Source organism: Mustelus asterias, unplaced genomic scaffold (assembly GCF_964213995.1).
Source record: "Mustelus asterias unplaced genomic scaffold, sMusAst1.hap1.1 HAP1_SCAFFOLD_42, whole genome shotgun sequence".
Taxonomy (NCBI): Eukaryota; Metazoa; Chordata; class Chondrichthyes; order Carcharhiniformes; family Triakidae; genus Mustelus; species Mustelus asterias.
The window spans coordinates 2421677-2446046 of NW_027590119.1; the positions used below are offsets into that span (position 1 = coordinate 2421677).

General features: G+C 41.3%; 1 gene segment (V, D, J or C); it reads right to left on the reverse strand.

Moving 5' to 3' along the window:
- Window positions 1-6095: 6095 nt before the first annotated feature.
- Window positions 6096-19418, reverse strand: LOC144482762 (Ig heavy chain C region-like). The segment is given in 6 exon segments: window positions 6096-6548; window positions 7051-7359; window positions 8280-8591; window positions 9563-9862; window positions 18884-19192; window positions 19325-19418. Coding segments are annotated over 6 exon segments (1668 nt in total).
- Between the last annotated feature and the right edge of the window lie 4952 nt (window positions 19419-24370).

Below are 24370 nucleotides of genomic sequence, written 5' to 3' on the forward strand. Positions count from 1 at the left end.
GTTCCAGAATAAGACGCTGGCTCAATTGACCATAACATTTACCTTTTTGTTTTAGAAATGTGGATGAACAGAGTCACAGGATGGCCCATTAGCTTTTAACAAAAACATCTTTTAAACATGAAAAGATTGACAGTAACACAAGATTCCTTCATTCCGCCCACCTCCTGCTGCAGTGAACACACAGACACAGTGAGGGAGCTCCCTCTAGTGGCGATGGGTGGTAAATGGCCTCTGCCTGGGAGATCACTGAATCCTCAGACTACTGAAGGATCTTATTCAAACTTAGAAACGTTGGAGGATTGTGCTGCTGTATTTTTATTGTTCCTATTATTTTTATATTAACGCAGTCGAACCTATTTAGAGAATTGAAACCAATCTCAGAAACAGCTATAGGCGAACTCACAGATACACAAACACATTCACAGATATACACTCTCAGAGAGACACAGACAAACTCACACACACAGACATGTGGACAAAAAAACACTCTGACTTACACAAATATACACACACACTATCACACCCACTCTCACAAACACAGAGACAGATTGAGACCACGAAAGGTTGATGTCAATTTCAGTCCAAATAATTTGCTGGGCACTAAAATAATAACAGAAGCAAATCTGAGGCTCGGTGTGTGGGTTTTAATGTGAAATTAGAAAATGTATAAATTTATCCCATAGCTCCGTGTGGGAGTGGAATTGATGATTTGTCTGCTGTCTATCTCCCTGAATATTAAATTGGAGAGATTATAAAATTTGAATTGTAATATCTAATGGTATAAAGTGTCTGAAAGCAGGGTGGATGTGATAAAGGCTGGAATAATGACTGGGGGAATGAGGCTGAAAGTGCTGTGCAGAGTGAATGGTTCTTATTGTCGGGAGGGATGGATAGAGGGAGGGATGAATGAATGGCGGTGAATGCGAGAAGCTGAAGACCGCAAGAAACTACAAAAGTTTGTGAATGTAGCCCAATCCATCACTCAAACCATTGACTCTGTCTACACTTCCCGCTGCCTTGGCAAAGCAGCCAGCATAATTAAGGACTCCACGCACCCCAGACATTCTCTCTTCCACCTTCTTCCGTCGGGAAAAGGATACAAAAGTCTGAGGTCACATACCAACTGACTCAAAAACAGCTTCTTCTCTGCTGCTGTCAGACTTTTGAATGAACTTACCTTGCATTAAGTTGATCTTTGTCTACACCCTAGCTATGACTAACCCTACATTCTACACTCTCTCATTTCCTTCTCTATGAATGACATGCTTTGTCTGTATAGCGTGCAAGAAACAATACTTTTCATTGTATACTAATACATGTGACAATAATAAATCAAATCAAAAACATTTATATTTGAAGAGGTTCCCAGTCTGTGCAGCAGAACTGGGGAAGCCTTTGGGCAGAGACTGTGCTGCTGTTTACCCTTCTGATCGATGGTAGTCATGATGTGGAGATGCCGGCGTTGGACTGGGGTAAACACAGTAAGAAGTTTAACAACACCAGGTTAAAGTCTGTTGTTCTGTTTTTTGTTTTAAATAAATGTTCCGTCCTTACACAGAGATATCTGCCACGTGAGTTTTATATTGTCTGTAATTAAATTATATTGTTTTATATTGTCTGTAGTCAAATGATCCCATAGCACTCGCCTTAATTTGGAAATTTGTAATCTATTATGTGCTTATGTGAAATGCACCTCAGTCTCTTGGTTTCACCTCATGGTTTGCACCTCTGCTCTGTATGTGTTCTCTATCTAGCTTGTGGCATGTCTGCCTTGTAAGTATTTCATCGGACGAAATATAGAGAGATTCACACGCTGCAGCGACACTGATAGTTTTTTTAAGGGGCAGTGTAAAGGAAACTATCTTCTGCCACACACTGTCCTGCATCGGCCTCTGATGAAACAGAGCCTTTGCTTTTTAGAATTAACTGAAACTCGGTCAGTGACAGACCAGTTTATGAGTGAAATCACCGAGGTTCTCCTCATTCTTCACTCGTTCTGTCTCTGGATTTTATCATAAAAAGGCAGAGATGAAGGTGTCTTTATACGGATGGGCCACTGGGTGGCGCAGTGACTCTTTCACTGAACGGCCTTGAGTTCAAACACATCCCACACAGGACTGGGGAACAGACATGTCTGGGAAAGAGGGGAAACCGTATAATATGGAATATGGGGCGGAGTTGATGGGCTTTGGAAAACGGAATTAAGCCAAGCCAGAGATGGTTAAATTTTCATTCAATATTTATTTTAAAAAGTCAGAATATTTTACAGCGACATTATTTTTTAAAGTTAGAAAAGTGAATTTAACGATCGAGCTTCACATTGAGAACACAACACATGCACAGGGAATCCGTCAATATTTGTACATCTGTTACATACACCAGAAAGAGAAAACAGGACCTTAATAGAAAGAGGAATTAACAAATATGGATAAGGAATGAGAAAAGTTTCTTATTTATACATGATATTTAAACTATGGGGAAATTGTTAACCACAATTACATTATAACAAAAAATGCCTCGTACTTTTCACTCTGAAAAAAATACCGTCTATGATTGTCTCAGTTACAGATTCAGAATGATAAACTGAGAGAATTTTACTGATAGAGTCACCAAGGGCAGATATTGTATTTGTGTCATACGGAGATCATAATAATCAGCTGAGGGAAATCTGCAGCATCCAAAATTCAACCCATCACTTGATCTGTAAAAGAAAGATACAATAATGAAGCAGATGTTTATGATGCAGGACATTAAAGTTAGAGTTTTTAATGGAACATTGAGAGATTTTTCAAATCCATTCTGTCAGTTTGATATGTGAGTGCATTCAATCATCTCACCTTCACCAGAGTGACCGCAGTGCTGTAGAAAATGCTCAGGAAGAACAGGACAATGAATGTGGAAGCCGTTGTCCAGATGTTACTGTTATCATCCTCATTGTCTTCAATCCAGATGCGGTCGGTTGAGTCTAGGGGATGGAGACCAGGATATGAAATTAGATTACTTTATTTATCCAGCTAATGTTATTGTTATTTTTCTTTTCCCAGTTCTCCTTTTTAAACTGATCATTTATTCTTGAACTTAATTTTCAATGTATACCTCCTCTTAAGCTCAGGACACTCAGTAACCGATCTCCGTAACTATTTTCACACCTGATCTTTATTGACATTCCTTGGACAGTCCATGTCAGAAAGCACTGAAGATGTTTAATTGAAAATCAGTTGATTTTTTGACAATTCGGAACTATCCCTTATTGAAGAATATTATCACTGATATCGAGGAACGTTCACTAATCAATGATTATTTTCACAGATGGTTACTGATCTGTAAACTGTGAATGTTGTTGTTTAAGAGTTGGGATGTAATTTCCGATCTGTGCTTCTTTATGGTGGAAATGTTTAGTAGATCGTGAGCTTAATTCAGTTTCTCAACGTGTTTATCTGTTCATTGGACATTGGGATAATAAATCTGTGGATATCTCCATTAAAAAGTCACGTTTAAATTTTACTTTCATCATTTGCCTACCGTTTGTATTGAAGATTTTGCATTTGTGTGCGTGTGCATGAGCATCTCGTGCTCTGCATTAATCTTTGGCTCTGAGTTAATATGTGATTATGAGTGTTAATGTGCGCCTACATTTGCCAGTGATTGTTGATTGTGTAGTTGTGTGTCTGCATCTGTGCGCATATTTTATTCTTTTGTCATTGTGTATATATGACTATTATTGTGTGAAGTCTATGAATATATATTAATGCCACTATTAATGCGTGCACATGTGTTTATGCCTATTGCTATGTGTTAATTTCTGTCACTTTAATAATGTTTGTTTCCCTTTCTGTGGAGTTGCCGGCGTTGGACTGGGGTCGGCACAGTAAGTACTCTCACAGCACCAGGTTAAAGTCCAACAGATTTATTTGGTTGCACGAGCTTTCGGAGCATTGCCCCTTCATCAGGTGACTACTTACTGTTTCCCTTTCTGTGTGCGTCTGTTTCTCCATGTGTCTGTGTGCACGCCTGTTGACATGTCAGTGTATGTATACACGTGTTGAAATTCTTTATAACGGTGCGTTGATGTATATTTGTGTTTCGATGTGTAGTCATGTGTGCTATGGTGTTTTGTTCTGTGAGCATGTTAATGTTTGCGTCTACATGTTTGTGTGTAAATGTTTTGCTGTCCGTTCTTCTGTATGCAGTCTGGTGATTTGTTTATATGTATTTCCATATATGTTTGTGAATGTGTATAACATTGTGTGTCTTTATATCTATATTCCTATCAGCGTGAACGTGTGCTAATATATGTATTTATTTGAGTCTAAGTATGTGCTTGTGTATTTATGTGGGTCTGCATGCGTGTGTATCTGTCTATTGTGTCTATGCATGTATGTGTTTGTGTTTGGGTCTGTACCTACTCACGTATGTGTATGTACTTGTGTGTTTCATGTGTACATGTGTGCGTTTGTACATATTTGATTATGTGTGTGTGTGTTGTTGTTTTAGTGTCTGTTTGTACAAGAGCGCGTGTCTATGTGTTCGTATGTGTGTGTGTGTGTATGTGTGCGTGTGTATGTGTGTGTGAGAGAGAGAGAGAGAGAGAGAGAATGGGTGTGTCCCTATGTATATTTGTGTACGGATGTGTTTGTGTATGGGTGTATTTTTGTGTGGGTGTATTTGTGTAAGTGTGTATTTCTGTTTGTGCATGTGTTGCCCATGAATGCATTTGTGTGTGCATTCTTGTTTCTCTGCATGTGTGTTCGTCTGTGCAAGTATTGAGTGTACCTATGGTGTGTGAAAGTGTATCTGTTGTGTATTTGTGTGTTTCTGTGTCTGTATTTGAATGTGCCTATCCCTATTTCTGTATATGGATGTGTGTGGGGGTATGTGCATGCGTTTGTGTGTGTATATTTACATGTGTCTTTCTGTATTTGTGTGCATATGTGTGAGTATGTGCATTTGTGTGTGCAGTTGTGCATTTGTGTCGATGTGTGTGTATGTGTGTGAGTGTGAGTGTGTGTGTGTGCGCTTATGTGTGTATTTATAATTGTGACAGTTTTGTGGAGTATTGTCAGTGTGTGTATTTTTTAGCTGTTGCTCCAAGTTTCACCGCAATCATTAACTAAAAATGATCCAAACAATACGAATAATGGAGCATATTTTCAATATTTTGCTGTATGAATGTAGTTTATGTGAGTGGCACGGTGATATCAGGAGAAAGAATGAAATCATTCATTGATGCATCTCAGAAACATCAGGGACAGAACAGTAAAAACCGGGGAAGATTCAATCATTTGTTTCAATTTGCATTATGGGAAATCAATGCCAGGACATGATTAACAGGAATAAGAGTACAGAAACATTTTAAAATTATGTTGCATAAGTATATATGCATCACATTGATTAAGATAATGATACTTCAAACTCTGCAGCAAATAAACCAGAAGCTAATTTATACTGTTGGCAACTGGGTTCTTTGAGTAGAGAGCTGGTCCCTTCCAAACACGTTACTTGCGAAGAGGGAGGGAGTGAGCTCATAATTTCCCTCACTCTACCCGGTGCCTGATGGTTCTAACCGCTGACGAGGTGGAGGTGAGTGGATTAAATAATGACATTCCTCCTCTTTTCATTAAGGAAGTGGTGGTACATGGGTTAGCTACTGCTCTCCCCTCTCTTTGTTGGGTGAGTAGGAATCCGGTATGTTAACAATTTCACTCTCCCCTCTCTCTGATGGGGGGATTGTTGCTCCATGTTTCTGTGTGACCCTCACTTCAGTTCCCAGTGGGTGTGGTGCAGCAGCTTAAAGCTGACATCAATGGTAAAGGCATGGACAACGAGAGAAGCAGGAACACCGAGATCTAAATTGTGTTTGTCAGAAATGTTGAAATTGTCGGAGTTTTCCTCAGGGAGGAAAGTCGGTGAAGATATTTTGCAGAATCCTGTAATGAATGTGCTCTACTCTGTCTCTAACACAGGGTGTATCTGAGCTGGGTGCACTGGTTCAACAAGGCTTGGGCCCGAGACATGAAAATACCTGACTCAAATCAAAGATACATAGTGGAAGTAAAATTGAAAACCAATCAATTAAGCGTTTGGATATTTCATTTGTCGTTAGAGGAAAATGATTTTATTATTTTTATTGAAGTTTTTAATGTAACCGAGTGATTCTCATTGACATGAATTAACGGTGTCCATCAGTGCAAGGGAAATGTTCACAAAACTGGGTTTACCGCTGGATTTGTCAACTGTTCTGTTGATGATCTTCAAGGGGATGGCTTCATGTCCCACCACACAGGAGTAAGAAGCACCGCTGGACCATTCCTCTGCTGCAATGGATAACAGGCTGTACATGAAGAAGGAGCTATTCCCGCTCTCCGCGACCACCTCGGTGTTCTTATAGTTCCCAGGATTCACCGGCTTGTCGTTGACGGTCCACTTGACGAAGATCTCTCGAGGGGAGAAACGTCTCACTAAGCAGCTGAGGGAGACGAATCTCTGAGCGGAGACTTCTTCTGCCGAGGGCAGGAGGACAGAGACGAACGGTTCCCGCGGATTTGGATCTGCAGAAAATGTACAATAAATGTCAATAAACTGGAGAATTCCGGAGAGAATGTAACCACTGGCGAGATATCAGAAAAATGTGCTTCGCTTTCGATTTTAAATGTTTCCATTTTTGACTTCCAGTTTGGAGCAGAGGTGAACACAATTATTTTCTCAAATAACTCAGGGGGCTGGACTGGGAAGTTTCAGAAATTTTACAGCACTGAATCAGGCTATTCGGCCCAACTGATCGGCTTTAATTTTGGTTTTCTGGTTTTTATGCTCCACATCAGGCTCCTCCCTCGTTATTCAATCTAAACCCAATAACATCGCCTTCAGTTCACTTTTCATTCATCAACACATCAAATTTCCCTGTTAAAATATCTACAACCCCCAGTTTTTAGTTAGTGGAGTTTCCACTCAGGGGAGACCATTAATGCACTGAATACTGAATATTGACCAGTACACTGACACTGGAAATAGACACAGTGACGCATTTATTGCTTCAATCTCTCAGCTCACCTGTTTCCTTGTGGATGGATTTTCTTAAAGGAGTCGGCAGATCCTGATGGCTCACCACGCAGTCAAACACAGCCGCACTCAGCCAGGCTTGTGTCGAGATGTTTAAGTTGCTGACCACGCTGTCAGGATCCGCTCCAGGCTTTTCGGCAATCTCTGATTTCAAATACTTCCTGTCTCGGATCCAGGACACGTTGACTCCATAAGGAGCATTAGAAATGATGCAGGTTAAGGTCACGGTCGCCTCCAGTAAGACCTGTTCTATTGGTGGTGGCTGTATCGTCACTGTGGTATCAGGGCACTGGGGAGGATCTGTGAATGAAAAATGAAAATCAACCCTAGTTCCCTCTTCAGAAGCAGGACAGCAGTGTTCAGCCTGAAGGAGACGAAGTTGCCTTCGATATATCAACCTCTAACTATCACCTTTCAACCTCTATGGAGGATGGAAAACCAGCCTGCTCTGTGAAATTATTCTCTTTTTGTTCAAGTATTTTAGCAGCGGTATCATTCTCATGAATCAACATTGCAGTATTCCCCAACAAATATACCATTCCTGAACTCAGGAACCAAGTACTGGCAGTTAGTTTATAAGTCGGGTGGATGCACTTCCCAATATTTTACCCCTATGCTGTGACCTGTGAAACAGTCCGACACCGACTGTCTCTCCAAATCTTACCAGCTGTCTCAGGAAAAAGCTGACATCAAGACCACCTCGCTTACTATATTACTTCAAAATGGAAGGGAACACTATTTCAAGGGGAGGCAGTGGCATGGTGGTGTTGCCAATGGTCTTGTAACCCAGGGCACGACTCTGGGGACACAGATTCGAATCTCACCACTGCAGATGGTGAAATTTGAATTTAGTAAAAATCTATCATTAAAAGTCAAATGATCATCATGAAGCCATTGTTGTAAAAACCCACCTGGTTCACGAATGCCCTTTAGAAAAGTAAATCTGCTGTCTTTATCTGGCCTGGCATGCATGTGACTCCAGATCCACAGCAATGTGGTTGACACTTAAGTGCCCTCATGGATGGGAAATAAATGCACATCTCATGAAGGAATAACAAAAATTGCTGTTGTGATGAAATTCTGAATGGGGCACTGTCCCAATGCAGCAAACCACATGACAGTAAATTAGAAGTTGTTCTATCTTTGTACTAACTTTAATAGATCCCTAATTTCGATTAACATCGAAATTATATATTTTATCGTCGGTTTGAGTCTCTTACCCAGAGATCCGCTGATGTTCTGACTCTGGGTGAATCCTTGATGAGTGACCTGGCAGGTATAGACCGCTTTGCTGATCCATTCCTGAGCGGAGACTGTCAGCCGACTGCTGGCCGAGAAGTTCCCGTTCACTTCACAGGCGGGAGAGGTGACAATTCCTGAATCCATGGGTTGTCCATTCTTCAGCCACTTCACCGTCATTGACTTTGGCTGGAAATCGATGATTGAACAGACGATGGTTGCAAATTTTCTGCTGGTGATTTCTTCACTGGAACTCACGGTGAGGATAACGGTTGCCGGGAGAACGGGTGAGCCTTCAACAAACAAATGTTCAGACGTTACTTGAAGATTCAATTGACACCAATTAAAATTAGTTCTTTTATTTGAGCACCATAGCTGCCGATTTGAGAATTATATCCATGGTTTGGTTGAATTGGCAGGGAAATAGCGAATGGAATTCAACCGTCAAAAGTGCCATACAATGCATTTGGGGAGGGAAAACAAAGCAAGGCAATAAACTGGAATGTTCAGAGGGATTGAGGAAATGCAAAACCTTAGAGTGCATGTCCACAGGTCCTGGTAGATGGTAGGGCAGCTGGAAAAGTTGATCAAGAAAGCATATCGGATTAGTTCCTCTATTATGTGAGATATTGAATACAAAAACAGTGATGCAATGATGGAGCTGCTTAAAACCGAGTTAGGCCACGTTTGGAGTTTGCTGTACAGTTCTGGTCACCACGTTGCAGGAATAACGTAATGACTCTGGAGAGAGATGAGGTTTACAAGAATGTTGCCAGGGACTGAAAATTCCCGCCATGAGGCGAGATTGGATAGGCAGGGTTTGTTCTCTTTAGGAAAAGAGGAGGCTGAGGCGTGACATAATTGTGGTTCACAAAATAATAAGGGACGTAGGCAGAAATAATTCATTCCCCAAGTGGAGGGCTCAATTACCAGGGAGCATGGTCATTTAAAAGGCATCTGGGTCTGCATCTCAAGTGCTTTAAGCTGCAATGCTACGGAGCAAGGGCTGGAAAATAGGCTTACTTTGTCAGGCTAGTTTATTTGTTCTCCCTTTTGGCCAGCACAGACATGATGGGCTAAATGGCCTCATTCTGCACAGTAACATTTCTGTTGTTCTTTGGTTCTGAGCAACTTTTCAGTCAGGAGGCACTTACCTGGATTTTGCATAATTCAATTTTTCAGAGTGCTACATATCAGTTATAACTAAAGCCTTATACAGTTCAATCAGAGCGTTCCTGTCTTGCCCAAGTTCCACAACACTTACATTGCATTCCAATGCTCTTGACTGAGTCGCGGTGTCGAACCTCACACTTGATTTTGCTGCACTCTCCCTCTGACTGGGTGATGGTTAACTGGCTGCTCAAGGTGTAAGTTCCCTTTGCGTTTCTCACTGATGGATAATTCTTAAATCCAGTGTCGATCAGCTGCCCATTTTTCTTCCAAGTCAGTTTGGAGACATCTGGAGAGTAGTCCATCGCCAAACAGCCGTAGGTGATGGAGCCAGCGGAGTTGTGTTGCTGACAGGAAGAGACGAGGCTGTAGAGAGTGGGCGGAGACGGTGTCGCTGGGAAAGAATAGTCGATTCAACAAGTTAGACTATTACCTGCGTTTATTAATTAATCAAACATATTTATACAAGTATGTTTCTATATTAGGTATAGCTCTTGGGGCTAAAGGGATCAGTGGATATGGGTAGTAGGCGGGGTCAGGATATTATTGAGCCATGATCAAAGTGAATGGTGGAGCAGGGTCAAGGGGCCGAATGGCCTCCTCCTGCTTCTATTTTCTATGTTTCAACGTCACGATTTGACTAGAATTATGAACTTAAGTGAATATTTCCCGATTAAAACCTACGCACACCTTTGAGCTGCTGTTACTCCTATCAGTTGGGAATCGCCATTTTTGTAGAAACTCACATCACTGTCACCACCTCTATCAGATTGGAAAGACAAAAACATTTTGATGTCATCGTAATGACATACCATTCATTGGATTAACAGAGAAGAGTAAAGACTTTCTCCATTATTTCAGGCACTACCTATTTCTCAAACAACAGCACGTTGTGATGACGTAGGTTCTTTACCCAGAGGGTGGTGAGGGATTGGAATGCCCTGCCAGCATCAGTTGTAAATGCGCCTAGTTTGGGGGCGTTTAAGAGATCCGTAGATAGGTTCATGGACGAAAAGAAATTGGTTTAGGTTGGAGGGTCACAGTTTTTTTTTTAACTGGTCGGTGCAACATCGTGGGCCGAAGGGCCTGTTCTGCGCTGTAATGTTCTATGTTCTATGTTCTATGTTCTATGAAGAAGTTGTCTCTTCATTCATATCAGCCACTCACCTGATGAAAGAGCTCCAAAAGTTCGCAATTCCAAATAAGCGTGTTGGACTTTAACCTGGTGTTGTGAGACTCCTTACTGTGCCCACCCCAACCTAACGCCGGCATCTCCACATTGTAATTTTTGGATATTGCCTGTGTTCAAACTGACTGATGCCCCTTCCTCTCTCCAACTCACTGCCTCTCACTCCACAAAACGAAGATTAGTGACTTTCCTTCAGAAATACCTTCGGAATGAATACTTACTGAATGACCAGGAAACTGGAAATGTGATTACAAATTCAAAAAATTGCAACATTGACTAATTTAAGGGTCGTACATTAATAGCAAGAGTTGACCATTCGGACCCTGAAGTCTCCTCCATAGTTCACTGAGATTACAGATGATCTGATTGTGGTGATAGCTCTATTTTGCACCTCCTCACTCCGCCCGTCGATCACCCACTCTCTGCCCATTTTCCCTGGCTCTCTGCCCTTTCCCCTGGCTCTCTGCCATTCCCTGTGGCTCCTTTCCCCTTTCACCCGGCTCTCTGCACTTCCACCTGGCTCTCGACACTTCCCTCCAGCTCTGTGCCCTCTCCCCCGGCTCTCTGCCCTTTCCCTCAGCACCCTACCCTTTCCCCCGGCTCTCTGTCCTCTGTCCCTGCTCACTATTCTCTTTCCCCTTTCCCATGGCTCTCTGTCCTTTCCCCCGGCTCTCTGCCCTTCCCCCCTGACTCTCTGTCTTTCCCCCTGACTCTCTGCCCTTTCCCCAGGGCTCTTTTGCACTTTTCGTCGGCTCTCTGTCCTTTCCCCGCCCTCCTTGCCCTTTATCCTGGCTCTCTCCTCTTTCCCTGATCTCTCTGCCATTTCCTCCATCTCGCTGCCTTTTCTCCTGTTTCTCTGCCCTTTCACCTGGCTCCCTGCCCTTTCCATTGGCGCTCTTTCCCATTTCTCCTGGCTCTCTGCCCTTTCTCCTGGCTCTCTGCCCTTTCCCCCTGCTCTCGGCCCTTTCCCCAGACTCTGTGCCCTCCCCCCCCCCCCCCGCCCCCAGCTCTCCGCCCTTTACCACGCCTCCTGTTCTCCCCGGCTCTTTGCCATTGTCCTTGGCCCTGAGCCCCCAGGGATTCCCTCCAGCTCTCCACATTCCCAGGGCAGCTCCCACATTTGAAGACCAAACTGCTGCTTGAGATCTTTCTTCTCTCTCATCGCAGACCTCCACACACAGGTTTAGCGAGTGTGAGTGAGAGAATGTGAGTGCGTGAGGGTGAGTGATTGAAGGAGTGAAAGTGGATGAGTGATGGTGTGTGAGTGATGGAAGGTGGGTAAGTGAGGGTGAGTGATTGAGTGTGAGTGAGTAAGTCTGGGTGAGGGTGAGAGAACGTGAGTAAATGAGGGTGTGTGAGAGAGGGTGGGTGAGTGAAGGTGGCTGAATGTGTGAGTGAAGGTGGGTGAGTGAGTGTCGGTAAGAGAGAATGAATGAATGAGGGTGAGCGAGTGAGGATGCGTGAAGGTTACTGAAGGTGGGTGAGTGAGAGCGAGTGAATGAGGGTGAGGAGTGAATGTGACTTAGTAAGTGAGGGTGAGAGAGTGAGTGAGTCAGGGTGTGTTATTGAGGGTGGTGTGAGAGTGTGTGAGGGAGAATAAATGCGGATGGGTGGATGAGTGAGGGTGAGTGAGTGAAGGTGTTTGAGTGAGGATGAGTGATTGAGGATCTGTGAGTTAGGGTGGGTGACCTTGAGTGATGGTGAATATGTGAGGGTGTGTGAGTGAATGTAGGTGCGTGAGTCTCAGTGAGTTTGAATGGGTCAGGTGGCGTACGTGAGAGAGAGAGGGTGATTGAGCTTGAGTGTGTGGGGGTGCGTCTGGGTGAGTGAGGGTCGGTAAGTGGGGAGAGTGAGTGAGGGTGAGTGAGAGTGATTGAGACTGGATAAGTGAGGGAGGGTAAATGCGGTGAGTGAGTGAGAGTGATTGAGACTGGATGAGTGAAGGTGCGTAACTGGGGTGAGTGAGGGTGAGTGAGAGTGAGTGAGACTGGATAAGTGAGGGTGGGTAAGTAGGGTGAGTGAGTGAGAGTGAGTGAGACTGGGTGAGTGAGGGTGGGTTAGTGGGATGAGTGAATGAAGGTGACTATGAGTGTTGGTGAGTGACTGAGGCTCTGAGTGAGTGACTGAGGGTTAGTGAGTGAGGTTGAGTGAGTGATAGCACGTGATTGTGGGTGGCTGAGTGACAGTGAGTGAATGGGGATGAGTAAGTGAGGATGTGTGAGGGTGAGAGAGTGTGAGTGAGTGCTGGTGAGTGAATGAGGGTGTGAGTGTGAGTGAATGAGGGTGAGTGAGTGAATGCGAGTGAGTAAGTGGGGGGGGCGGGGGGATGGTGGCACGGTGGCACAGTGATTAGCGCTGCTGCCTCAGAGTTGGATTCCCGACTTGGGTCACTGTCTGTGTGGAGTTTGCAAGTTCCCCCCATGTCTATTTGGGTTTCATTCGGGTGCTCCTGTTTCCTCCCACAGTCCAAAGATGTGCGGGTTCGGTGGATTAGCCGTGCTAAATTGCGCCTTAGTGTCAGGGTGACTAGTTAGGGTAAATACATGTGGTTATGGGGATCGGGATTGCTGTTGGTGCAGACTCGATGGGCTGAATGGCCTCCTTCTGCACTGTCGGATCCTATGATTCTATTCTATGATGTCAAGGACAGACACTCTGACGTATGTGAGATGGAAAGTGTGTGAAAGGGTGTTTGGGTGTGTGTGTGTGAGAGAGAGAGAGAGAGTGAATGTGTGGGAGGGTGCCTGTGTGTGATTGACTACGTTTGCACGTGTGTAAGACAGTGGGCTGTGCGTGCAAGAGGGGAGAGTGTGTGTGCGAGAAAGGGTGTGTGAGATAATGTGTGTGTGTGAGAGAGCATGTGTTTGAAGAGTTATTCTTTGTGTGTGATAGTGTGTCTCACCTTGAAAGTGTGTGTGTGGAGGGGCGGGGAGAATGTATGAGAGAGTACTTCTGTGTGTGATTGAGTGTGTGTTTATGTGAAAAGAAGTGTGTCTATATGAGATACAGGGTGTCTGTGAAAGAGAGTGCGTGTGCTTGAGAAGGAGGGTCTGTGTGTGGGAGAGAGTGTTGTGTTCATGTGAAAGACAGTGTGTGCGAGAGGGAGTGCCTATTTGAAAGCAAAATAGTAGGTTCATGAGTGTGTGAAAGTGTGCATGGGATTGCGTGTGAGTGAGAAAGATGTGTACAATGTGTGTGGGTGATAGAAGCAATATTTTTGAGTGTGTGTGTGTGTGTGTGAGCGTGTGTGTCTGTGACAGAGAGAAAGAGTTTTTGTGTGTGAGAGAGAGGCGTTGTGTGTGGTTTATGTGGGTGAGAGTGTGTCAGACGCATGAGTGCTTTTGCACGTGTGTGAGACAGTGGTCTGTGTGTGCAAGAGGAGAGAGTGTGCGTGAGAGAAAGGATATGTGATATCGCGAATGTGTGTGTGTGTGAGAGAGAGTGTGTGTTTGAAGAGATATTCTTTATGTGTGTGAGAGTGTCTCTGTTCTTCAAAGTGTGTGTGTGCGTGTGTGGAGGGGCGGGGAGAGTGTGAGCGAGAAAAAGTGTGAAAATTAGACAGAGTGGATGTGTGAGTGTGTGTGAGTGAAATAACGATTGAGAGAAAACGTGTCTGTGATAGGTGGAGTGTTTCAGAGAGATACATTGTGTATACATGTGTGTTCGTGTGTGAGAGACGGAGAGAACTGTGGGCGTGTGAGAGAGAGTCTTTGTGAGAGACAGTGTTTGAGAGCAAGATTGTGCGTATGTGAGATAATGTGTAAGGGAGTAAGCGTGTGAAAGAGAGAGAAATATGTGCCTGCGTGAGAGAATGCGTGTGGAAGTGTTCGTATGAGAGAGGGAGCATGTGAATGAGTGTGAGACGAAGTGAGAGTACGGGAATGTGGGAGGGATAGTGCATGTGTGTGTGTGCGTGTGTGTGTGTGTTTCCTGGCCCCAACACAGTGACCACGCGCACAGAAACAGAACAGACATAAACGGTGCAACAATCGAGTGCCCAGCAGATAGATCTGTTCAATCTGTCAATTTCATTCAAACTGTTGGATTCTAATTGATCAATGGCCAACTTACAACAACAGAAAATTAATAACCTATTTTAAATTAAACTGATATTCATTTCAAAACTCCTTTCGACTGTTAATTATTCCTCTGTCTCACTTCTCGAAAGCTATGTAAAAATGTAATTTCGCCGAAAATGAGCAATCAAAAATAACAGATTCAGGACAGTTCAATGTCCCTAACAGAGATGCGGTGACACAGCAAGAAGTAACCAAATCAAGAAACATTTAGATTGAAAATCATTACCTGATTAGATCTAATTTCTTAATTAAATGTACTCAACAAATTAATCAAAGCAAAGCACTTTATCGAGTGAGCACAGCTGAGTAAAGTAATGTTTTGTTTCTGAATACATTTCCGATACAATTGAATATTCTCTAAAACGGATTGTATTTTGCACGCCTGTACAATATTCAAGGTAGTTTGTTTTGAATTAATCAGCAGCATTATTATATTTTAAGTTATTGTTAATTACTAGTTAGTTCTCCTGTCAGCTCATTTGTACTCTGTAATAAAATGGGTTTTCAATCATTCAAAATGTGCTTCTGCCTCCAACATTGTTAAATAATTAGGTTACAATTAAATCTTAGACAATGTTAAATATAATTTCAAATTACTGAACAGAAACATTCAGACATCTGTCATTCATTTACTTAAATCTAATCACATTGTAATATTTTACTTTTTCACTTTTACTACAAGTGTCTTATTATAACCTGCAAAAGTGTTAAAATTGCATACTGCTGAATATGTATAGACTGTAACGGCCTGGCAGTTTGAAGTCAATAATACTGCTTCCAAGATTTAGTAATTTAGAACATCCATATAACTTAATTACTGAACACATTGTTTAATTAAAGAAGATCTGAATTAAACAGTGCAAACACAAAGAGGACAATTGATTCAAATCCTCTGTAACACTAAAACATGATGCAGAATGTAAGTCCAGACTTTTTCTTCATTATAATATTTAATATGAATTAAACATAAGGTTCAGATAGAATCAATTCTTCTATTCTGTCATTTATTCTTCCCATAATTCTATCCTGTGTTCAGCAGTAATGGGAGACATGATGTTATTATCAAGTGCAGAGATAAGATTATTTTTATAGTATTTATAATAGTATAATATTTTTATTTAAATTAATCTTTTTGAATTTCAAGCATTAACTTGTCCATCTCTAGCCAGTTTCTGTTGACACTTTACTACAATTCAAACACAATTATGTGAACAATTGCATGAGTGTCAGCGAATTCCACCTGTCAGAAAACTCTGTTCGCTCTGTCAAATTTATTCAAACTGTTTGATTCTAATTGATCTAAGGTCAAATTACAACTGCAAAAAAGTCAATAAAAAATTTAAATTAACCTGATGTTCATTTCAAAACTCCCTTCGCCTTTTAACTATCTCTCCCTGTCTGTCTCAAATCATGAAAACTGGGCAAAAATGTATTTTTTCTGAAAATGAGCACCTCAAATATAACAGATTCAGGGTAGTGTAATCTCCCTAACAGAGATACAGTGTCTCTGTAAGAATTGTAATTCATGATTTATTTTAATATGTAAGCATCAGTTAACTTGAATAAAAGTCCAAACATCTAATTATTTTATTTTTCCGAAACCTTTTTCCTTTATCCCTGCAAGAATTTTCAAACGCAGTTTTATTTTCATTTAGCCAGAAAACGTGTAACCGCTCAGTTTCACAGAGTTGAAACAATACAGAAACAATTGAGAAACACCAAACCATTTCACAAATTTTGAGATGAGATTAGTAATTAATTATCTCGGTATCCAATTACAAATTACTTGGAAGGAATAATCTGATTGCGACTGCACAGAAAGAAAATGTAATAATCGGATACATAAATTGCCAAAAAGCAACGTCTTATTCTGCAAAACTCGTATTCCAGTGAATGCGAACTTAATCTGGGATATAACGACTAATGCAAAGTATCTTGTTGAATTGAGCGCTGCTATGGAAACAGCACGTTATCATTGAAATAGTTTCTGGAATTATCACAAAATATTTCCAGCCCAGAAACTTTTCTGGTCATTTTAATTGAACAGAACTATTAGAGGTGATTAATGAATAATGATATTAACATAAAAAAATCTTTGGTGAATATGGAGTTATATTGCCGATCAATAATTGTTTGATTTATCTTAATTTCATGATCAAATTGGTTAATGAGAAGTTTGTGATTGCAGCAATGACTTAGTGTCCAAGTGAACTTTGTAAGTCATGATTTATTTTAATATTTAAACATTAGTTAAAATTTATAAAAATGTTGTGATATCTTGATTTCATTTTTTTCCAAAACCTGCCTGTTTTCTACTACAAGGACTTTCAAACTCAGAGATTCTTTGCATTCAACCAGAAAACGTGTAACCGCTCAGTGCCGCCGAGTTTAAACAATGCAGAAACAATGCGGAAACACCAAATCACTTCGCAAATTTTAAACTATCATAGAATCTCCTGAACATAAACACTCCAAAGCACATCACTGAGGGAATTATTCCGCTTCATGAAGAAGCAGCTCAATTATTCATTCAACATAATAAAATGTAACATTGCAAGAAAATCTCAATATCGAATCCAGCAAAACAGCTCTTCACCAAATGTATGAATTATTAAACAAAACAGAAATCTGGAATAATAGCAATAGCATTGTGAAGAGATAGAATATATCCAACACATTAATATGGAAACTTTACCACATTTTATTCATATTGGATCATATTTCAAACATATTTAAACATTTGGATGGTAAAAGCTGCAGCAATCACTGAGATTTAACATTGCAGGTTAACCAAATAGTGAATGCAGTGGCAAACTATATTCTGAACAAACTGCGTAAACTGTGATTTAGTTTAACCTGCAATTATCAATTATGATTTTCAAAAATGCCAATGGAATAAAGCCTGCCTGATTTCAACATATAATCATGCGTCAAGCAGTTTCAGACGCGAAGACTGTTTGTATTCAATCACAAAGTGTGTAACAGCTGTGTCACCGAGATTAAATAATGCAGAATCGCCAAACCATTTCAAAAATTTTACTTATTCAAAGTCACCCAGACCCACAATCTCCTCAACAGAAAAAATATATATCACTGAACCCCGCATAATGCAGAAGCAGCTCAATTCTACAAACGCTTTCAATAGAATCAAATGTAACATTGACAGCAAATCTCAAATTTAAATCCAGCCAATCCGCTCATCACCAAACTAATCAATTATTAAATTAACAGAAATATGTCAGAACCACACCGGCATTGCGAGTAAGCGGAATATGATCACTCAATTAATACAGAATCTTTAACACATTTTTAAAATATTGGGTTAGATTTCAAATGCGTGTGCAGCAGATGGCACAACCCGCAGCCACTAGATGTCACCGAGTTTATACACTGCAGAAACATCGAACTGTTTAACAGAAGTTAGACAGTAACTTTTAAAGTAACCCAGCCACACAATGTCCTCAGCAGATAAACACCAAAATACAACAACCAAGGATTGAATCCCTCAGCATCGCCTTGTCAATTAACAGTATAATTTTATAACCCCCATTTTCAGCAGAATCACATGAAACATTGTTCAGATTTTTAGTACAGAATCCGCCAAACCACATTTCAGTGAACGAATGAATTAATAAAATCGATAAAAAATATAAAACAAAAGCTCAAGTAAAACAGTTACTAAATAATTGCATGGTTCTTACCTGCAGTCACCGTCACCATGGTCCCTTGTCCCCAAGTAGTCAAAGTAGTCACAGTGTCACATTCGCTTGGCTGGATCATACAATAACTGGCTCTGCAAAAAATAGACAGAAAAGCCGCCATTATTTTAAATATTCACAAACCTGAGGAAAAGCAAAGTCAATTAATATTCATGAGATTATTATTGTATTTGTGGATACCGTTCGCTCTACATAAATAACCCTTATGTTTTGTATTTCACCGGGTATAACATGAACATGTTATTGAAAACACCAAATGATAATTGAATAGTTATCATAAATTTTCCATTTGATTCTCGCTGTTTGTACAGAGCTGGGCATAAATAATACAGCACTGCAAATAATTTTGGATTGCAAAACAGAGCACTGACCCAGTCTCGGTCAATTAGTGCTGAGGGTTTTTGTATTGACAGTAACTGATGTGCCACCCCAGACTCTTGCACAGTAATAGATGGCGGTGTCTTCGGTCTTCAGCCTTGTCATCTCCAAAGAGAAGATATTGGTTGAAGTGTCTTTAGACGCAGTAAATCGATCCTTAATTGCTGGGGCGTAGCTGTTGCTGGATGAAGTACGGTAGTAAACCAGCCACTCCAGCCCCTGCCCGGGAACCTGTCGGATCCAGTACATGTAAGCGCTGCTAAGACTGAAGCCGCTGGTTTTACAGGTCAGTGTCAGGGAGCCTCCGGGACGCCCTGTCTCTGCCTCTGGCTGAGTCAACACAACCTGCGTCTGGACACCTGTAAAAATAGATCAAAAAACCCGAGGATTAATCCTGGTGTAATGATTTTTGACTCTGGAATATTACACAGATGGACTAAAACTGAGACAGGAACTGTGGGAGACTTAGACAATGAAAAATAACTACTCACCGGATAAGAAAGTCAGCAACAAACTGAGAGAAATCGCCGACCTCATCCTTCTGGTAAGTTGGGGGAAATGGTTGTGTCAGGAACTCAATGAACAAACCAACTCCCGGACTGTTGGATTCCGGTCCCAGTGAGCGGCATTTAAATACCCGGCAGAAGGGGGCGGCTTTCCAGGCACCGTCGGTTGATTCCCTGCTGGAGGCGGCGACTGGATCCAGGTCCCACCTTCCACACCCCCAACAGAATGGACTTCCAGATTTACAATAGGTTAATATTAAAATGGACATTTTGTCTGTGTCGGGATATTTGTTTGGCTGAATATGTCCATTGTATTGTCTCCATTATTTCTGATGGTGATATTGCAGTTCATCATTTCTTTATTTAAAATAACGAATTCCATTGTAAATATGGTGATTTTATTACCACGCCCCCAAGAAGAACACAAATCTAAAAGTGATGAAATTACATTTTTGGAAAATAAAGAGACCGTCAGTCTATTTTGCAACAATTCCGGGTCTCTGTCATATTACAATAATAAAGCATCATTTATCAGAATAACTTTTACCGATTTCTGTAACTAAATGAGGGGGTATGAACAAAGTGATTGCATTTACAGTGTGGATGGCTATCACTGTACAATTTGGGTTTGGAGATGAGAAGAAACTCTCACACAATACAATGTTTCTCCTTATATTTGTCAAACTGCCCCAATCTCGAAGACAGCTATTTGAAAATAATAAGAATCCTGCCCTCCTGATAATTAAATAGTGAGTTGACAGAGAAACATAAAGTTCTCCTTCAGCATCCAGATCATTGCAGGTCACTCTATCGGCCACCGGCTGTCTAACATTCGCTGGTATTGCGAACACAAGATATCAGGGCTTTGCGGCAGATTGCACAATATCACAAGAATAAATGTTTTATCTTCCATTGAATCAGGTTATGAACTGATCATTTCTCCACTTATTGGCAGCTATGATTGGAACTCTTCAAGAACAGGAATCAGATTATACTGTATAGTAGAATAGGGTGTTAATCAGGTACAAGAGACGCTGCTGTTTAAATGCGATACAGAACGTTCAGAATATTCCAGGAATTCCCGCTGTTCGTGTCAGTTTTATGATGTTCCCTTAATATGATTTCGATGCATTTTATGCCATTGCACTGATTTCAATTGACTGGGGAATTGGGACCATCAACATCTCTCTCTCGCATTTCATGAAGTGGTTAATAAACTGACTTTAATTTGTGGAATGGCATTTACTTGGAAGTTATACAAATGAAAAAGCATCTGGTCACTTTATTGTTTTGCGATACTATTTACTCACATAATGAAGAGGCCATTGAATGAAAATATTTGATTAGAATGATTACGATTTAAAATGTGTCTTTCTTGTGGGAATGAAACATTTATTGTTTAAATGGCTGAATCCCATTTTGTCCATTCAGGTTCACGCTAATCTGTCCCACACAGTATTTGGCAGCAATCCAGCCTTCTGCCAAATGCTCAAAGTTATTGACAGGAAGCATCTGGGGGTGTTGCGCAGCAGAACAAAGATCTGTTTCCTCAGTACTGACCGCTTGGCTGCAAGCCAACTTAAAACCCTTCACATTGTCAATGAGGCCTATTTATAAACAAATCTACCCAGCAACAGTACTGGAGGCACTTTAATTTTTAAAAGTTGTAAATCTAGATGTATTTTTCCCATCTCTAATGAAAGGAAAGTTATGCAGCTTCTCTGGCACCCTGTTAGCAACAATGATGATTTTTCCAACACATCAGGATATTGTGATAGATGGATAGAAAGAATTACAGGCAAACTGAGAAATGTCTCAGAGAGACGATACATGAACATGTTTGTTTGTATTTTCTTTCCCTTTATCTTTCCATGGGATGTTTGGTTGCAAAGACCGGCACTTTTTGTCTGTCCCAAATTCCCTTGAACTGACTGGTTTTCTAGGCCACTTCTGAAGATATTAAAGAGTCAGCTATTTTGCTGTCCATCTGGAGTCACATCCTTGTGAGACCAGGTAGCGATGGCAGATTTCACTCATTGGGGAATCAGAGAGGGTCCGATGGTCGCCATTAGCATCTGTTCCATATTTATTAATTGAATTCATATTCCACCAGCTGCAATGCTCCGATTTAAATCCCTGTCCCCACATCATTGTCCTGGGTCTCTGGATCACTGGGCCACTTCAATTAATATTACGTCACCATCTGTGCAAACAATAAATGAATGACTGTGTTGATGAAGGAATGAATGACCGTTGAATGAATGATATGAATATCAGTTGGATGGCTGAATATTTTGATTGAGGAATCAGTGAACGGATTGATGGATGCATTGTTAAATGGTACTGAAAGATGCTGTTCCACATTCCCATATTTGTACTTGACTGGTTCATAAATTGAAACAGTTCCTTGTTTCCATTTCTGTCAGTCTAATAACTTCAATACTTCCAGAAGGTCTGGGTGAAATCAAACCCGATTTTCGAGGGAGTTAGCAAGCTGATCCTCACGAAAAGAAGAGGGGATTTTCCTGCCGCACGGATGGTTCATTTCTCTGCTGATGCTGAATATTCATATCCAAGATCGAAAGAGGGAACATGATTTGGCTGAGGAGGGAGGATTGTAATATTTGAAACATGTGCAGCAAATCACTCACCATGCCCTCACCCAAATTAGTGAAGGTAACAAGCTGTAAAATAAATAATGTGGCAACAGATATATAGTGAAACTCACTGGAACTACAAGTGTTACATTATTTCTCAAAACTGTGTAATAATGAATCGGGATTTAAAGATTCAGTAAAATCATATTTGGTGCAGGTGGTTTAATTAGTATGATTACTTTGGAAATCATCACACCAGTTATGATTCAGGAGTTTAAAGCGCAGAGTCTGCTGGGTCGCTACTCATGATCCTCGGTCTGTATTCATTCAATTTCCAACTGAATTCTGGGACAGATTTTATCCTTGGTGACAAAAAGGTGTCAATAAATGTTAATATCAATAAATTATTCAAAGCAAAGTTGTATAGAAGGAAATACTGGAAACAAACAGAAAATGCTGGAAGATCTCAGCAGGTCTGACAGCATCTGTGGACACAGTAAGAAGTTTAACAACACCAGGTTAAAGTCCAACAGGTTTATTTGGTAGCAAAAGCCACACAAGCTTTCGGAGCTCTTAGCCCCTTCTTCAGGTGAGTGGGAATTCTGTTCACAAACAGAGCTTATAAAGACACAGACTCAATTTACATGAATAATGGTTGGAATGCGAATACTTACAACTAATCAAGTCTTTAAGAAACGAAACAATGTGAGTGGAGAGAGCATCAAGACAGCCTAAAAAGATGTGTATTGTCTCCAGACAAGACAGCCAGTGAAAATCTGTTTGTGAACAGAATTCCCACTCACCTGAAGAAGGGGCTAAGAGCTCCGAAAGCTTGTGTGGCTTTTGCTACCAAATAAACCTGTTGGACTTTAACCTGGTGTTGTTAAACTTCTTACTGTGTTTACCCCAGTCCAACGCCGGCATCTCCACATCATGACTAGCATCTGTGGAGACAGAATAGAGCCAACGTTTCGAGTCTGGATGACGCTTCGGCAGAGAATTCCTGATGCGTTGGAGAGATCATCATTGTTTGAGAATTGGTGAATGCATTTATTAAATTGCGAATGGATGGTCATTGGTGAAAATAATTACTATCTTTCTGAACATTTATGACATTCTCCTTATTTGCTGGAAGATTTAAGGTTTGTAGTTCATTTATTAATGTCACAAGTAGGCTTACATTAACACTGCAATGAAGTCACTGTAAAATCCCTGAGTCGCCACACTGTAGCTTCTGTTCGGGTCCACTGAGGGAGAATTTAGCCTGGCCAGTACACATTACCAGCATGCCTTTTCGGACTGTGCAGGAAACTGGACCACCCAGAAGAAATCCACGCCTAAACGGGGAGAAAGTACAGACTCCGCACAGACACTGACCCAAGCCGGAACCAAACCAGTGGCCCCGGCACTGTGAGGCAACAGAGCTAACCACTGTGCCACCATGGCACCCATCATTCCATAAGACAGGCATGATTCAAATTTATCACACTTTTTGCAAAGTAAACCGATGGAAGAGACTATTACAACTACCAACATATCTCAGTCATAACATCACGGGTAAGATCTTTGCTGGGGTCACACTTGAAATACATCATCTACTTGCAGACCGGGTGTTCCTGATGTGCAGTGTAGTGACTGTGTTGGAACATTTACTCCAGCCAACAACTTCTCCATGTTCCATATGTGTCCATATCTTTAACGTACTTCGGCCAATCTCGCGAAGTCATTCAACACCGTCAGCAGGGCAAGGAATACAGGATTTTGGTGATAACTGGCTCTACACCAAAGCTCCTAATATCCATTCATGATACAAAAACGATAACACACAATGACGAATGGTAGCTTAATGGTAGCTTAATGGGCAGCACTTGTGGCAGAACTAACTTTTCAAAAATTGGCCTCCTCAATCATTAGAAAAGGTGACATATGTAAAGGAAGCCAATCTGAATTGGATGTGTTTATTGTGTGTCCATCATGTAGTGGAAATGGAAGGATGCAAGTGATCATTGTGGAATTAATTTGTATAAAACACGATGTATTTCACACAACACACGCACACCAAGATGGTCAATTTGGGAGCAATCAAGGAGCACTCGATTCCAGAAATGATTTGGAAAGAGTCCAAATTTGGATTAAAAAAAATAAATTAAAAAGGTGAATAGAGAGTGCCTGCCCTTGACACCGACGCAGCGTCTGACCGTTTGAGGCATCAAGGAGCCCGAGCGAAACTGCAGTCAATGGGAATCAGGGGGAACAGAGTCCACTGCCTGAGTCATACTGAGCACAAAGGATTGTTGATGGCCAATCATTGCAGCAGGAATTCTTCAGGTTGGTGACCAAGCCCCAAACTTCACCCTTTATCAAAGTTCAGAAGTGGGATTTTCACTGATGATTGCACAAAGTTCAGCACCAGTCACGGCTCCTCAGATACTGA